Source organism: Pelodiscus sinensis, chromosome 24 (assembly GCF_052426305.1).
Source record: "Pelodiscus sinensis isolate ZL-2025 chromosome 24, ASM5242630v1, whole genome shotgun sequence".
Taxonomy (NCBI): Eukaryota; Metazoa; Chordata; order Testudines; family Trionychidae; genus Pelodiscus; species Pelodiscus sinensis.
In genome coordinates, this window is record NC_143075.1 from 13647307 (window position 1) to 13665162 (window position 17856).

The following is a 17856-nucleotide window of genomic DNA, read 5'->3' on the forward strand; positions in this document are numbered from 1 at the left end:
CTATTTAAATGATAATAAATGGCTGAAAGACCCTCATACAAATTCTAGAAACCTGACTAGGGCATGGCAATAACACTTGCTGCTAACAGATTAATATGAATTCCATTGCCCAGTGTTACCATACACTGAGGTATGAGGGCTTGCTCCCAATGGCAGACCTGCCATGGATTTTCCAAGCACTGGAATTGCACTCCATGAGATCTGATCATACCAAAATTAGACCCATTGTCATAGGTTAAAACAGATTAGCTTCTCGTGAGGTTGTAGCATAGTTTTATTGTCCTCCATAATGAATGGGAATTTTTCTGATAAACAGAAAAGGGCTGGAGGGGGGGAAAAAATCACACAAAAGCAGCCAAGCTGCTGCACACCAAGGTAAATTTACCATGATACCCCTGTGGTTATGGTCACAGGAAATATGTATTCAGCAACTGACCCAGCAGGTCACCCAAAACTGGCAGGAGTGTGAAATGTTGTCTGGGCTTTGGAAGTTACTGAATGTTCAGATTCAGGGAACAAGCACTTCAGCATTCTGGAGAATTTCCCTAGCCACCTCCCAACAGCTCCTCCCACAAGGACAGGAACATTGTTCTCTCCCAGGTTAAACAAGAGTCACATGGAAACTCTCACCCTCCCTCCTACTTGAGTCTCTCCTACTTGTTACGTCCAATTGTGGAGACATCCGCATGTGGCTTAAAATATTCTTGATTCCTTTCATTCTCCTTGTCCCTTTCTCTCACAGCTTTTTCTCTTGTTCTTTTCCTCCCCACCCGTCCCCCTTGCATCTCTGTCCTCCCCACCCGTCCCCCTTGCACTCCACCCTCCCGGTGACCCGCTCTACCCTCCCCACTCCTCCCATCTTCCCAGCCACCTGCCCCCCTTCCTTCTCAATCCTGCTCACCTCACACCTTTCAGTCCCTCCCAGTCTCTCCTCCTCCGGCCCCACGCCCTTCTCTCACTCCCCCCCCCCGCGCGCCCCTCCACTGTCCCGCCCCTGTTGCTATGGCGCGGCGGCCGGGCCCTCCCCTCGCCGTGCCGCGGCTGGCGCGCTCCCCCCGCCCTGAGCGGCCCTGGCCGCCGCCGCCGCCTCCTCCTGCCGCTATTGGCCGCCTCGGAGCTGGCCTCGGCGTGCTCAACTCGCTCAGAGCAGCCGGGCGGGCTCACGTGATCTCTCCCCAAGATGGCCGCCGCGCCTTCTTGTTTTGATGAATAATCTCTGTGTGGGGCAGGGGCAGGGAGCCGGGCAGCGGCCGGAGGGGCAGCCGGGCGGGGCACTGAGCGGGCAGGGCTGAGCCGGGCGGGCACTGGTCCGGCGGGCAGCAGGAACGGGAGCAACAGGGCAAGGCGGCAGCGGGAGAAGGGGGGGAGCAGGAACTGAGGCATCTGAGCTAGGGCACAGGAGAAAGGGGAGCAGGGGCTGGGGCATAGGAGGCGCCTGGGACTGGGGCAGGGTACAGCAGTCGCAGCTGGGGCGCAGGAGGGGCAGCCGCCGCCACTGAGAGGACCTGAAGCTGCAGTTGGCAGAGGGGTTTGCTGCTCCCCGCCTGAGTGGCAAGCCGAGAGAGGGTGCGTTCTGTATTGTGCTTAACCTCTGACTATGCAATTCTGAGGCACCCTTGGGGCCAGAGGCAGCAGGACCGAACTCCCCTGAAGCTCCCATCCCACAGAGAAGCAAAGAGCCCCAAACTACTTTCACCATTAAGAGGAAAACGATGGAGGAGCTGAGCGCTGATGAGGTGAGTCAGGGCGAGGGATCTTGGGGAAAGGTTGGGTGCTGGGAGGGAGAATGGTAAATCAAAGGGAATCTTGGCATTAGGGTGGATCTGACAGTATCTAGTACTTTCTAGGTGAGAATGGGATTGTGAGGGTATCTTGAAATCGAGGGTTACATCTAGGGTACTGGGTAAAGCTATTCGTTTTATTGATGTGGAGAAGGAGGAGGCACTAGCTCTGGGGGATTCATGTATCCGAAGGGAAAACTTGGATTTAAGAAAAATACAGCAAATAATGTGGTTGTCAAGTGTTGGTTTTTTTGTTTATTTGTTCACTAATCTGCCCTTGTAGCACCTCAGTGTGTTTTTTCTTGCTTGTAATTATCTTGTTTGAGGGAGGAAGTTGAATTCTTTTTCTTGTGGTTAATTGTTTATTTGTATGTTTGTACTTGCCAAGTCCTGTTCAGTTGGAAAATGACTTTTTCTGTTAACTTTTAGGAGTTGTTGGGTTTTTTTTTAATCTCATTATTGGAATTTTTACCTTTATTTTTAAATGAGATTTAAAATATCATTCAAAATTCTTCCCCTTGTTAATGCTTGAGACAGCTAAAGTGTATGTTTGATTTCATATTTAACAGGATTTTTTTTTCACAACTAGTATGAAGAACTCAAGTTAGCTCATGTTGGAATAGGTTAATCTTTTTTCTCTGTCTGGCTTAGATTGCTTTAATTTCTCCTTCTCTCTTATTCTTCCAGTTAAAGTTGTAGGTTATTTTGTGTGGAGGGCAATATGTGGAGCAAATAATTTGTAAACTGCTTCTGTTTCTTCCTGTTAAATGGACCCTTATGTACTCTCAGGATTTGCTGTTTTATTTTTAGTTTAAAGAAAGATTATTTTACTTTTGAAATTTTGCTGCTTTGGATATTAAAGTTTTCCAGCCTCTGGGTAACCTCCAGCTGCCTGAGCATCCAATTCATATACAACTTCAAACCTGCCCTCTCCCCCTTCCCTGACACACATTTTCTATACTGCTACAACATAATGGTAGGTTTTCAAATTAGGGGTGGCAACCCAGTATTGAGTTGTGAAATGTCAGGCACTGGGTCTCATTGCTGCAGGGTGATCAGGTGACCAGTGGTGTTGCTGAGGCAGGCTACCTGCCTGTCCTGGCACTGCAGACTGCGATGTGCCTTAGAAGCGGCCTGCCCTGAGCACTAGCTCTGCACTCCCATTGGTTGGGAATCTGCTGCTGGATGCTTCTGGGGCGCAGCATGGTCTATGGTGCCAGGAAAGGCAGAGAGCCTGCCTTAGCACCACTTAAAGTAAGCCTCTCCCCCAAAGCCAGAGCCCCCTCCTGTACCCCAATGCTATTATCCTTAGCCTCACCCCACCCATACTCTAGTCAAATTATGTTGGGTCTCAAGCATCAACAATTTTCTTCAACTGGCTTATGAGAAATAAAGTTTGAAAACCACTGATCTAGTGCATCAGATTCAGCTGGTGTACTACTAGGTTTATTGCAAACTTACTCTCTAGAGTTAGTATATAGTGGTGATAAATGGCTTTTATTCTGTGTCATACTTGGTGTCCAGCTTTTAAAACAAGGCTGCTGCTGCTGTTTAGGTTTGTATTGCAACATCAGTGAAGTTTTTGATCATGTTGTAAGTTATGATTTAGTAGTCTTAATGTGTCGCAATTAGGGATGTAAATGAGTAGTCAACTATATGATTAACCCATAATTTAAAAGCTGGTTCCCCCGAGTGTTGGCTCTGCAGTGCTGCCCACCCCATCCCCCTGTGCTGTTGCCTCTATCAGAGGCAGCAGTGTGTGTTGGGGGGACATGGGAGACTGCTGTGAAGCAGCCTCTGTCTGTGGCAAGCCTGGCCCCGCCACTAGGTAGAAGCTGCTTTGCAGCTGCAGCCCCTGTCCGTGGGTGGTCTGAGCTCCCTGTAGATAGAGGATGCTCTGCATGCTGTTGAACAGCCTTTGTCCATGGTGAGCTGGGGGGGGGGGGGGGGGCGAGGATCCAAGCTCCCCCACCCCATCCCCCCGGTAGCAGGCTCCCCCACCCCATCTATCTTTCCCCCCACAGCAGCCTCTGCTCATGGGGAGCTCAGACCCCCCCCCCCCACCCCTGACAGGGGCAGCTACCACTCCTCGCTGCTGCTTCTGTATCAGAGGCAGCAGCGCAGGGTGGCAGGCAGCTGGTCTGCACAGGCAGCTGGTTTTTAAACTGACTCGCCTCACAGACTGGCTCCCACCTGCACTCTGCACTGCATCCTGTGATACAGAGGTAGCAACATAGGGTGTCAGGGGGCTCCCCAGGAGTGGGGCCATATTGCACTGGCTGCTGGCCCTGCTCCTGGAGACTATAGAATAGTCAAGTAACTGATAAGAATTCATGCAGTTACACAACTATTCAATTACCCAGTATCTAACATTGCTAGTCACAATAGGAGTTAGGAAAAAGTGCTTCATAGGTATGTGGCTGGGAAGGGGCTTCATATGCTGTGGTGGTACAGAGACTACATTTCCCATATGGCATTGGGTGGGGGAATACTAGTAATGCAGTTCGTATTGTGGTGGACAACCTATAATTTAGTAGGTATGTTTCATGAGCAATATTTTTATATCTGTAATCCTTTAATCATACTTCTCAACTGTGTTTATGAAGCATTTTGTTAGATTTTAGACCACCCATAGAAACCTGGTTATGTCACTGTTGCTGATATCAGAACTGCAGCAACATGGACCTGAGATTGCAGAATATACGAGTCCTTCATGAGGGAAAATCTCTGACTCTCCCTTAAGCAACTTCCTAAAGTCTTCTACAAGCTTTCTAGTACAATTAAAGATCTCAGCTGGTTGGTCCTTTGGCTGGTTTCTTGAGGCAAGCTTTATATGTTTTTTTAAGGGAGTAATGCCATCGTGTTTTGTTAGCGCACACACTCTCTTTTAACTGGATAAGACCTTTTTCAGAATCAAGTCAATTTTTTCCCCCCAACTTCCCCTTTTTGCTGCCACTCTTTGCAGCGAGTCCTGAATCTGAGATGGCTATTATTGGAGGTTATAGATGTTTTTAAAATGACTATATTTCCTTTTGTTAAATTGGATGGATCTGAGAAGAGAATGCTTTTCAGTAGAAACGTCATATGCTGAGCATTCCCAGTGACTGAAAATAGAGTCTTGGGAAGGATTCTCTTCTAATGTCAAAATATAATTTAAGTACAGTAGAACCTGGCTGATTTGTGCTAATGTCTGTGAGATCCATGGCACGTTATTGAGTTTTGCAGATTAGTGGGTAAATAAAGAAACACAACTTTAAAAATGCAAGCCTGAACACTACAAAATTATATGTTAAGGCCTGAACTAGGGATGTTAAATTGCGGGTAACTGACTAATTGAATAGTCAATGGATTTTTCATTGACTATTTGACTAGTCGATAAGCCATTTCTGCCTTTGATGTGTAGCAACAGCCTTAGTGCTGTTGCTACACTTGAAAGGTGAAAGCGCCACATGGAGCCTGGAGTCATATGGGGACTCCCTACTGACCCTGGACTCCGTGCAGCGCTGCCGCTTTGAAACGCCGCCACAGGAGCCCGGAATCAGGCTCCTCGCTGCATTTCAAAGCGGCAGTGCCACACAGAGTCTGGGGTCTGTGGGGCCTGATGCTGGGGTCCTGCGGCGGCGTTTCAAAGCAGCAGCGCCAGGTGGAGCCCGGGGTGTGGTGCCTGGCTCCACGTGGCACTGCTGCTTTGAAGTACCCCTGTACTCCACCCCCCCTTGTTGCCTCTTTCTGATTGAAGTAGCAAAGATGGGGAGCGACTAGTTGGCAAGCTTGTTGACTATCTGATAAGCATTTGTTTCTTGGATAGTCAACTAGTCCTTCACATCCCTAGCCTGAACTACCTTAAAGTTAAAGGGATATGTAGAATTTATTTCAAATGAAGAAAATCAAAGCTTTGTGATGTATTTGTGGATAGTAGTAAATGTTCTGAGGTATATATTGTAAAAGAACTGAAGTCTTAAAGAGAGAGTGAAATACAGCTCAGTCTTAAATCTAAGGTATGTAGCATAGCAAAGGGAAAGCCAACAAGGTTCTGCTGAATATTGTGAGGTTTCCATATTATCATGGACATAGGATGGGATATTGCCAGACAGAAATATCATCACAATATTTAGTAAAAGAAATGGATGGATTTTTCTGTCAGAAATGAGTGAGCCCAACAAACGAAAACTGAAAGAAATATGGCAGAATAATGGTCTTGGTGAATTTACTAGTGTCTTATAATATTTTGGGGTGTCTTTAAGGTTGCCAGATGGTTTCAACAAAAATACTGGACTCACTTGACATTACATCACAATCTACATTACATCTTATTTAGAAAATACTGGACATTTGTATTTTCTCAATTTATTTCCCAGACAGAAAGCTCAAATACTGGACTTTCCAGCTCAAATACTGGACACCTGGCAACCCTAGATGTCTTTTCCCCTTATGCATTCCTTTCCTTCTTTAGCAGTTAAATCTCTTGGAGTTTTCTAAATATATTGTTTTTGACTTAATTTGTATTAAGAATGTTAATGTGTTTAGTTAAATAATCATGTAACCACTGAAAAGTTAAGCAGTTACATGGTTACATGTGGGGGGACAGGCAGGCGGGAGCTTGTGTGATAGGGAGCCTGGGCTCATCAGTTAGCGTGCACGATTACACGCAGGCTCCCAGTATGTGTGGGGAGCCAGCTTAAAAGCTGGATACCTGTGCATACTGGCCCCTTCCTGTTCCCCCCCACCACCCCTGCTGATGTGTTTTATGTATCAGAGGCAGCAGCAGGGAGGAGGAATTGGCTCCACTTCATAGAAAAATATGGCTAGTCTTTTAAAAAAGGATATTAATAGGTTCTGATTTAGATTCTCTTATGAACTCTAACACTTTGTTCCACAAAGAGTTTTCACACTTCCTGACAGATTAAACTTCCATTGAAGTCAATGGCCTTCCATTCACTTTAGTGGATGTTTGGAAACCAAAAGGACCAGTCCATAGCAGTCACTTGAAAATTACTATCAATGCTTGTGCCTCTATATTGTATGCTTTTCAGGGTAAGGGCTAGCATCTGTTTCGCATACCTCACTAATTGCATAGCAAAATGTTCACTTTTATAGCGCTAAAGCTGCATGCTGATGCAACTTTTCATGGTGCTATAATAAAGCACAGTTTCAAAACAATAAGGCCCGTAGCACTTAAAGAAGATTGTGAGAAGATGGTCTACAAGAGCATGGAGACACAAAAGAGAAGCAGAAGCATCAGGAGAGTATGAGAGCTAGGTGGGACGAATCAGTCTAGAACTGGATGAGTTGCAGATAAGACAAAGCAAACAATTTGCATGCAAAAACAAGAACAAAAATTGGGGATGGAAAAATGTGGCCTAATTTGACACAGTGTAGCGAGCTGTAATTTCTTAATATATCCTTATTTGAAAATGGGCTAAATAACTTCCATCAAGTTTTTCAGTGAACAAGTGCCTTCAGAAGATGAAATACTTCTTAAACTTGCTTAGCATGCTGGAGCTGATATCTCATAGAGAAATAAATTGATATGTTAGGGCCTGGGAGTTAATAGTACTTCTTCTTTTGGCATCATGCAATTTTTAAACTGCTCTTTCAAGGAAAAATAAATGTTTGCTTAGAAGCTCAGCTGATCTAGTACTGATGCTTCAAAATAGGTATGAATAAAAATCACTTCAGTTTTTGGTGGTCAAAGGTATATGAAAATGAAAGACTAGTTGCCTTGGTTGTATCTTTATTGGTCTGTTGTACAAAGTCCTCAGTTTGCTATTTTTAGTGATACAGCTATTTATCTTTTGTGTTGTTGAATATCCAACTGACAGCTTTATACAAGTCCATTAAGATTAAAAATGTATTTCTGAAAGCTAATTTCCAGAAAGAGCCTACATACATCTAGTGCTAAGTGAACTCATAGGAACCAGTGCAACAGTTTGATGGGTCTGCTTAGATTTTTTTTTTTTTGCATTAACCTTTTATACAATATCAACAAATTATGTAATAGAGGGAAGGTCATTCTTGATGGTTCATATAAAGAATGGTACATAATAACTTGCTTATTATGTATGCGATGCTGTTGAAACCATACATAATATGTGTATAGTGCAGGGTTACTGTAAGGTAAACAGTGGTCCTTTCTTAGTAAAATGTTTCAAAATATTACCTTGTTTCTTCATGCTTTGGTAAAACTGAGTTCTGTCCAACAGGTGAATGTAAACGGGGTGATAATTTAGAGAAGAGCTGTGGGAACTTAAGCACAGTCTTAATACATTTGTGACTCGAGAGTCGGGGTCTCGTGTCGAGCACTGCAAGAAGCGTCAGTCCCTGCCCTACAGAACTTAGGGCCAGATCTTTAAATGTATTTAGGGCCTCAGCATGAAGATGGGTACGTGCCAAGCTTTTCAAATTCAAATGTGCCTAGGTGCCTTACTCACATTAGGCTTCAGCTAAATGGTGGAAGCAAGATTTCTGGAAAAAAAATATTCATGGTTACAAAATGAAAATATGAGGCATTCTTTAAACATTTGAAAGAAACTTTCATTTGTTTTAAAATATAGTGACCTATCTGAGCCTAGGAGTAGTAAACAACACTGTGCTTTTGTATTGTTGCTCTTTTTGGGTCACTGCTGTTTGAAAAGTTTCTTCATGACAGTTTACAAGCTGAAATGGTGAATCCCTAGAAAGGCAGGTGGTGGTTGGCCCAATAGAATGTCAAAGGCATAAAAATGTAAGTTGTGAATGAGGCAAACCTAAGGATTGCATGTGCTCTGTTGTTGCAAGCAATGGTTATGACTGTTCTCCGTAGAACTTCTGAGTTAACTGTTGTTTGGATCTATCACTTTATGTAGTTGGGGGAGATATAAAGTGACAAAAGTGTGTACTCAGATCTTGATTATCCACTTAATACTGGTGTGATGAGAAATAATGAATATCAAAGGTGATTTTCTGTGCAATTAATACAAGTTGTGTGCCAGACATGACCTTGTCTGTCTATACATTTTACGAATGTGCATCTGTCTGTCTGTGAGTCTGTTTTTCAAAAACTCTCTCTAAACAATATGAGCTAGGGCCACTAAATTTGGTATGCATCTTCTTCTCCTAACTTAAAGCAGGGTCATGGTTTGGTTATGCCAGGAAAATGGAATCTGCCTGGAATGGGACTGTTTTCCATAACATGGAAAGGGAGGGGTCTGATCAGAGGAGATATGCAGAATGACCACTGGAGGCTGTTGCACCACCAAGGGAGTGGCTAACTGGGGATAAGGCTCCACATGGCTGGCCACCGGACTGGGTAAATGGCCTCCCTGTGTCAAATCCCATCCCTTCTCCCTTGATTGCAGCACGAGAGTGGGGAGGGAGAAAACCCGCACTGCTGCCCCCCCCCCCGACCAGGCGGGGGATGGGGCAGGGAGAAAGAACCTGCTGCCTGCCCTGAGCCCCCCCCTTACCAGAGCTCCCCCTTCTACTAATTCCCCAGTCCTGATTCTTGCACTGCCCCACTTCCCCTGCCCTGAGCCCCTCCTCAACCCTCCACCTTGACTGCTGCATCCCCCACACTCCCAGTGTCCTATCCTGAGTCCCACACATCCCTAATGCTTTGCCCTGACTCATGCACCCTCCACACCGCCTGAAGGACCCAGGCAACAATGGGTAAGTCTTCTAGTTTTGGAAAATTAAAGTTTGATTATATTTGAGGATAAATTGGTAAACATGCTGATCCATTGTTAATGTTTCAGGATGTGTGTCCTTGCCTCTCTCCTCTGTTGTTTCCCCACTTGACCCCAAATTTAGTTGTCTGCTGCAAAGGTAAAAGCTAGCAAGGCAGAAAATGTTCTTGAATAATGGTGGAAAAGTCTGACATAAAAACTTATTTTATTTTCCCATTATGTTTGAATGATTTTTCTTGTATGTATTTGATGTCTTCCTTTTTTCCTTGTTTTCCTCCTCTTAATTCCTTTCCTCCCAGTCATACCAATAACTGACTCACTGTGTTTCTCCTTCCCATTTCCCACCCACTTTTTTCCTCCATTCTGCTTACTGTTTATTTGAAAAGCATGCTGTCAATATGAGTTGAATGATGGGGAAATAGATTATTTTTAAACCCTAATGCAATTTCCAATTACATTTATAAAATCAGCAGTCTTGTATTATTAATTATCCTCCTTTACACAACTTCTATTTGTGAGCAAAGCTTGCTTAATTTGGTCTGGCTGTAGGAGTGTTGGTACAGGTGGACTTGGGAAATGGAAAAACCTAAGTGAGGACATGTGGTTGACATTTCCTTAGCTATGCATCAGTGTGTCAGGGGATGACTTTTCATTTTCCAGATAACATTAGCTGAGTTGTGTGACATTTCATCATCACTCTACTTATCTGTAACTTCTCAATCATTTTTTTTTCATCTATTCTGCTGGATATTAATTCAAATGGAGTGGTTAGTCTTCAAGCCTATCAGATCTTGCTAATAAAGTTTGTTTTTGTTTAGTCCACTTGCATTAGTTTGAATGAGAGTGATCGCTCCCCAAGCCTTTAAAAGAGCCCTCACCAAAGGCGCTTAAGCGAAGTAAATAGATGTGGGATAAGGGGGTAGGTCCTCATATGGATCAGTAACTGGTTAAAAGATAGGAAACAAAGGATAGGAATAAATGGTCAGTTTCCACAATGGAGACAGGTAAATAGCAGGTTTCCCCAAGGATCTTTTACTGGCACCAATGTTGTTCAGCATATTCATAAATAATCTGGGAAAGGAAGGTAAACTGTGAACTGACAAAGTCTGCAGATAATACAAAATTACAGACGATAGTTAAATCCAGAGTTGACTGTGGGTATGTTTTTCCTTGCTTTCCTATAGAGCAAGGAAAAACCTATGGCTGGCCTGTTCCACCTAAGACAGGTTGAGGGGGCTTAGGCTGTGGGAAAGTTACACTGCTGTGTAGATTTCTGGGCTCAGGCTGGAGCTCAGGTTCTGGGGTGTTCCCTCCTTCCAGGGTCCCAGAGCCCAGATTTTTTTTCTTTAGACATATCCTGTAAAGAGTTACAAAAGGATTTTACAAAGTTGGATGACTGGGCAACAAAATGACAGCTGAAATTCAGTGTTGTGTAATGCATATTCGAAAACATAATCTGAACAATATATACAAATGATGGGGTCTAAATAGTTAGCACTTAAAGAGATTATGACATCATTGTGGATAGTTCTATGAAAACATCTGCTCAATATGCAGCAGCAGTCAAAAAAAGCTACCAATGTTAGGAACCATGAGGAAAGGAATAGATAAGACAGCTAATATATAGCTTCTATATAAATCCATGATGCACCCACCTTTGGAATACTGCATACAACTTTGGTCTCCCCATTTTAAAAAAGATACATTAGGACTGGAAAACTTACAAAGGGAACAACAAAAATGATTAAGAGCATGGAACAAATTTAGTATGAGGCAAGACTAAAAAGGCTTGGACTGTTGCATAAAAAAAGAGGTGACTTAGGAGATATGATAGAGGACTATAAAATATAGAATTGCATGGAGAGAGCGAGTGAGCGTTTATTTATCCCTTTACGTAATACAAGAACTGGGATCACCCAATGATATTAATAGGCAGGAGATTTAGAATAAACATAAGAAAATACTTTTTACACAACATATAGTCAACTTGTAGAACTTGTTGCCAAAGGATGTTGTGAAGGCCAAAAGTATAATTGGGTTCAAAAGAGAATTAGAGAAGTTCATGGAGAATAGGTCTATCAATGGCTGTTGGCAAAGATGTTGAGGAAATCAACCCCATTCATCTTAGAAAAGAGGAGACGGGGGGAGATATGATAGAGGTCTATAAAATCATGACAATGTGGAAAGTGAATAAGGAAAAGTTATTTACTTATTCCCACAATATAACAACTAGGGGTCACCTAATGAAATTAATAGGCAGCAGGTTTAAAACAAACAAAATAATGTTTTTCTTCATTCAGCGCACAGTCAACCTTTGGAACTCTTTGCCAGAGGATGTTATGAAGGCTAGAACTTTAACATGTTCAAAAAAGAGCTCGATAGATTCATGGAAGTTAGGTCTATCAATGACTATTAGCCAGAATGGGTAGGAATGGTGTCCCTAGCCTCTATGGCTGTGTCTACATTGGCATCCCTTTCCGGAAAAGGGATGCTAATGAGACACTTTGGAATTGCAAATCCGCGGGGGATTTAAATATCCCCTGCGGCATTTGCATTTGCATGGCTGCCGCTTTTTTCCGGCTTGGGGTTTTTGCCGGAGAAAAGCGCCATTGTAGACGCGATTTTCCGGAAAATAAGCCCTTTTCTGGGAGATCCCTTATTCCTACTTTAAGGGATCTCCCGGAAAAGGGCTTATTTTCCGGAAAATCGCGTCTACACTGGCGCTTTCCTCCGGCAAAAACCCCGAGCCGGAAAAAAGCGGCAGCCATGCAAATGCTGTGGGGGATATTTAAATCCCCCGTGGATTTGCAATTCTGAAGTGTCTCATTAGCATCCCTTTTCCGGAAAGGGATGCCAGTGTAGACACAGCCTACTTGTCTGGAAATGGATGACAGGAGAGGGATCACATGAGGATTACCTGTTGTGTTCCCTCCCTCTGGGGCATCTGGTATTGGCCACTGTCAGCAGACAGGATACTAGGCTAGATGGATCTTTGGTCTGACCCAGTATGGATGTTCTTATGTTCGTTCTCTGGGAGTCGATAAACTTCTGATTGTCATAAACTGGAAGTGGATCACTTGATAATTGCCCTATTCTGTTCGTTCCCTATCTTGCATTGGGATTTGGAAGATAGGATACTAAGCTGCATGGCCTGTTGGCCTGACCTTGTGTGCCCATTCTTATGTAAGTTTATTTGATAGGCTGATTTAAATATGGCCAAATTAATTTTCAGAGATTTTTGTGACCAAATCAACTTGAGACCAAGCTGTGTTTTCACTGTTATCTGGAAACTTTCCAGCTAATTGCAAAGTGATGTAAATTTAGCTTTGCTTTAATTTATGTTCTAATTTTGGAACTTGCATCAAAAGCCTTAGGACTTAGTGCTTTCCGGGCTTTCTTCATCTCAATATTCCTCCATGTAGCAATACAAAGAGACAAGTAAATACTCTTATCTCCCTGTGACATCTGTGGCAATGAATAACTTTAAACTACCCACATCACCAGTTGCAGAGAGATGCATACAAATTATACCTTTTTTATGGAGATTTGAGTCTGTCCTACAGACTCATGAACATTACACATTTGAGTAATCCTGTTGTAGTTTATGGGGCTACATTTGTTTAGAGTTCAGCACTTGCATACATTTTTTCAGGGCTGGCATTTTAAAATAATGGCTAGACCAGAGTGTCCCGGATCATAGAGGTTCAACATGCAGTAGCTGCCTAGTGCTTGGAGCAGCAGTACCCCACAGAAAATTGGTATGCAAGTGGCTATATAAGATATAAAATCTTCAGCTTTCATAATCTCTGCAAAACAAATTTGTGGAAAAATGTGAGTTTTGTTTTATTAAATATTTTCTGTTAAGACCCCAGTAAGAACAATTTATAGCTGCATGAGTGAGTTCTGCTTTGTCTTGCTTTAATATAAACACATCAAATTGAATTTATAAAGAGTGTGATTAAGTGTGATCAAAGCCCTTTTTGCTACCTTTCCCCCTCAAAAAATAAAGGTTTTCTTTCTACCTTCCATACTCATATGGTGACATCAAAGTCATGAAAAAGATGTTGCTCCAGAAACTTCTCCAATAGGTTTTTCAAGTCTGGTTTGATTCAATCTGTTCATCTTCTTTTTCTATTGAGGAAGGTTTGGCGGACCATTTAATGGCTCAGGCTTATCTGAAGAACTGGTTTTGCCCACAAAAACGTATGATATTATATATATTTTTGTTAGTCTCTAAGGTGCTGCAGGACTACTTTTTTTTATAAAAACATGGTATAAGTCACTTGACACATCTTTTATTGCACTGTTTCACATGCTTGAGTATTATAGGCAAAAGTGAGAAATGGTTCAGTCAATTGGACACTGTTGGTGCTAGGGAAGTAGTTCTTGGTAATATTTAACCTTGAGGTTTTTTTTAAGTTTTCTTGTTCTAAAAATTCTATAGATACTTTCCTATTATTCATTTATTTCCCCATTTATGAAGCCAATCTGCTCACGGTGGTACTAAATTTTAGAAATTAAAAGGTTATTAGCAACCCATCTCATGTTGTAAGCAAATACATTTCCTTACTTGTGTTTTTAACAACACATGAAGGCATAGAATTTTAAAAATCCAATTCACCTGTCAGTTTATGCTCGTTTCCTGCTCCTACATGCAGGACACTGCCCTCTTTGTTTACTTTTTGTTTGGATGAAAAAATTCTCTTGTAGGGTCTTCATGTTTGGGTTTCAAACACTGTGGAGTAATGATCTTTTGAGTAAAGATAACTATGTTCACTATAAAAAATTTTTAAGTTTTTGTTTGTCCTATATGTTAGGAAATTTAGGCAACATTTATGTTAAGGTCCCTTTAACAGAAGAATATAGTTTATTCCTTCAAATGCTAAAATAGAGGAAGGGAATTGTTACATAAATATACAATAGACAGTGAAGCCTGTCTTTAATGTTCACTCAAGGAATTCACACACAGTGGGCAGTCTTCAAAGATATTAAACATGTATCGGAAAATAGGGGTATTTTAAAATGGTCCCTTAAGAGAGGATTGCTTATTAGATGTGATATTTAATGCAGATTTCTCTTTATAGCTAGGGTCATACTGTATTATTATGGTTTTTGGTGGGGCCCTCTGGCAGAGGTTGATATGCATACTGCTTGGAAGGACCATTGTTTGTGAAATTTTGTGCGTACTTGATCTACTTTTACTTCCTTTGCACAGATCCGTCGAAGGCGCCTTGCTCGGCTTGCAGGTGGACCATCTTCCCAGCCCACCACCCCACTTACCTCTCCACAAAGAGAGAACCCACCTGGACCACCTGTAGTAGTGCCAGCCCCAGGTCCATCCCACAATTTTGGCCTGAATGTCCATAGCATGACCCCAGCTACCTCTCCAATTGGCGCATCAGGTAGGCTGCAACTTAATTACTGAAGAATTATTTTGTTGTGGTGGTTGTGATTATTCTGTTTTAACTTTTTAAACCTACAAGATAAGTGCTACCATGTTCTTCTGGTATAATTTGAAAGGAGTTCAGGAAAATGGACACTTTCTTATGTTGAATATATTTAATTATTTTGCTGGAAGCTATATGCTGTTGTTTAGGTGATTGCAATAACATAAGGATTGTCAAGTGATTAAATTAATTATAATTAATTTCATGATTAAAATGAATCCTGATTAATCATATGATTAATAACATTGTTAAACAATAATAGAATACCATTTAATTGAATATTTTACATGTTTTCTGCATTTTCAAATATATTTAAATTACAACTCAGAATACAAAGTCTACAGTGCTCACTTTGTTTATTTTTGGTTACTGTAAAAAACAAAAGAAATAGTATTTTTCAGTTTACCTAATACAAGTACTGTAGTGTAACTCCTTATCATGACAGTTGAACTTACAAATGTGGAATTATTTATCAAAAATAAAACAATGTAAAACTTTAGTGCCAACAACTCCACTCCGTACTATTTGTTATTCAGCTACTCACTCAGGCTATGTCTACACTACGAGGTTTTTTGGTGTTACTGGAGTATCCTGGAAAAACTCAGCCGCATCCAGAGGACCTGCCTGCTATTCTCCCCCCCCCCCCCCAAAAAAAAGGGCAGAAGAGCAGACGTGCTCTTTCGGAACCCCTGTCTTCCTCCTCCTATGAGGACAAAGGGCTCTTCTGAAAGAGGAGACTTTTCCAAAATTAGGCCCAGTGTAGACAGGCCAAATTTTGGAAAATCCTCTTCCAAAAAAACTATTGGAAAAAGGTATGCAAATTGCGGAGCGCAGTTTGCGTACCTTTTTCTGATAGATCACTGTAGTGTAGACATAGCCTCAGACAAACAAGTTTGTTTACATTTGCAGGAGCTAATGTTGCCTGCCTCTTGTTCTCACTTTCAGATGACATTCTGAACAGGTGTTCACATGGTTCTGTTGTAGATAGCATTGCAAGATATTTACATGCCAGAGGTGCTAAAGATCCATATGTTACTTAATGCTTCAACCATCATTCCAGAGAACATGCATCCATATTGGATGGGTTCTGTTTGATAACAGTCCAAAGCAGTGTGGTCCAGCACATGTTTATTTTCATAATTTGAATCAGATGTCACCAGCAGAAGGTTGATTTTCTTTTTTCTGTTTTGGGTTCTGGAGTTGCCGTATCAGAGTGTTGCTCTTTTTAAGATATCTGAAAGCTTGCTCTAAACCTCATTCCTCTTAGGTTTTGGAAGGCATTTCAGATTCTTAAACTTTGTGTTGAGTACTGCAGCTATCTTTAGAAATCTCACATTGGTACCTTCTTTGCATTTTGTGAAGCCTGCAGTGAAAGTGTTCTCAAAATGAACAAAGTGCTGAGTGAATAGTATGAAATATATGGCAGAATGGATGAAACAGCCGGAGGCCTACAATTTTCCCCCACATGTTCAATCTCAAATTTAATTAATGCATTATTTTTTTTTTAAGTGCCATTAGCTACGGATGTTCAAAATCATTTATTTGTATAAATGCGTAACTGCTGAATTTTTTTAGCAGTTACATTTTTACACGCAGGGGGCAGGCAGGAGCCATTGCTCATTGGGAATCAGCTTTTAAGCTTTTGTTACTCTGTGGGAGGCAAGGGGGAGCAGATGGCTCCCCACAGGTGCTGGCTCTTGCTGCGTCAAGTGGAGGAGATGCGTATAACCATTGAGATTAACTGATGAGCCCATATTTGTTGGTTGGTTGTATGCAAGGATACACACATCCCCGTTAGGGATGTTAGATATCATATAACTGAATAGATGTGTAACTGCATGAAATCTTAGTGGTTGATCGACTATTCGATGGCTCCTGGAGGGATGGCAGCGCTTTTGCTCCTGGCCCCACTCCCAGGGAGTCGTCCCCCCCCCCCTCCCCCCGCAGAGATAGAGGCACCAGTGCAGGGCAAGGACGGGACAGGTGGGAGCCAGTATGCATGGGGAGCCAGCTTTGAAGCCAACTCTCCATACTGACACCCGCCAAACAGGCAGCAGCACAGGCTCCATGTGAGCACTGGCTCCCGCCTCCTCCCATGCCTCGTGTGTAAAGGTGTAACTGCTGAAAACTTAATCAGTTACATGTTTACAAAAATAAACTTATTTTAACATAGCTAGAGTTTAGTATACCAGGCATGTAAATAACTGGCAATGCTGGCTACAAAACTCACACGCAGATGTTTTCAGGTGACGTACTAAAAAGTGGGTAGCATTATCTCCCACAAATGTAAACAAACTTGTTTGCTTGGTGGTTGGCTGAACAAAAAGTAGGACTGAATGGACATGATATGAAAGCTGTAAAGTTTTACATTTTTATTTGAGTGTAGTTACTTGAAAATGTAGAAAAACATCCAAAATATTTAATTAATGTAAGTTGTTTCAGTTTCATAGTTTAAAACTGTGATTGATTAAGATGAATTTGTTAATTGTGAATAATTTTTTGTGAGTTAATCACATGAGTTTACTGAGATTACTCAATAGTGCTAATTAACGTATTTTAAATTACTTAAATTTTCTATTGGGAACCTGTAAAGGAGAGAAGTCTTCAGCGTAATTTTTTTGGAGAGCAGGAGTTCCAGATGATCCTAAAACATAGTTTACTCAGAGTTAAAAATGGTGTAGTGAGAGGTATATAATGTATGTGCTTACATCTGCAGAATAATCTGAACAAAAAAAGTTTTTTTCCCCCTTATGCCTTTTAGATGATCAGAGATTGTAAGTAACTTTTTTATTGATTGGCTTCTAGCTGGACTTCAACACTCCAAAGTCCAGCTTTGTTTCAGATGTTGTGTTACTAGTGTTAAGTTTGTTTGAATGCTACATGTGGTGTTTCTGTATTGTCTATAGGAACAAGATATATAAAGTAAATAAACAGAGGTGAAAACAGTCTTCTCACATTTCTGGA

At 41.9% G+C, this 17856-nt stretch overlaps 1 protein-coding gene across 3 annotated transcripts in view; it reads left to right on the plus strand.

Moving 5' to 3' along the window:
• The first annotated feature begins 1103 nt into the window (after positions 1-1103).
• Positions 1104-17856, plus strand: part of UBE4B (ubiquitination factor E4B) — an 88965-nt gene continuing 72212 nt past the window's right edge. Inside the window, exons 1-2 of one of the 3 annotated variants that reach the window (XM_006127067.4) lie at positions 1104-1736; positions 14661-14847. In XM_006127067.4, the coding sequence (XP_006127129.1) occupies positions 1713-1736; positions 14661-14847 (211 nt within the window). In that variant the 5' untranslated portion in view covers positions 1104-1712. The remainder of the gene's footprint in view (positions 1737-14660; positions 14848-17856) is intronic. The other 2 variants (XM_075906353.2, XM_006127069.4) reach the window with 2 other exon arrangements.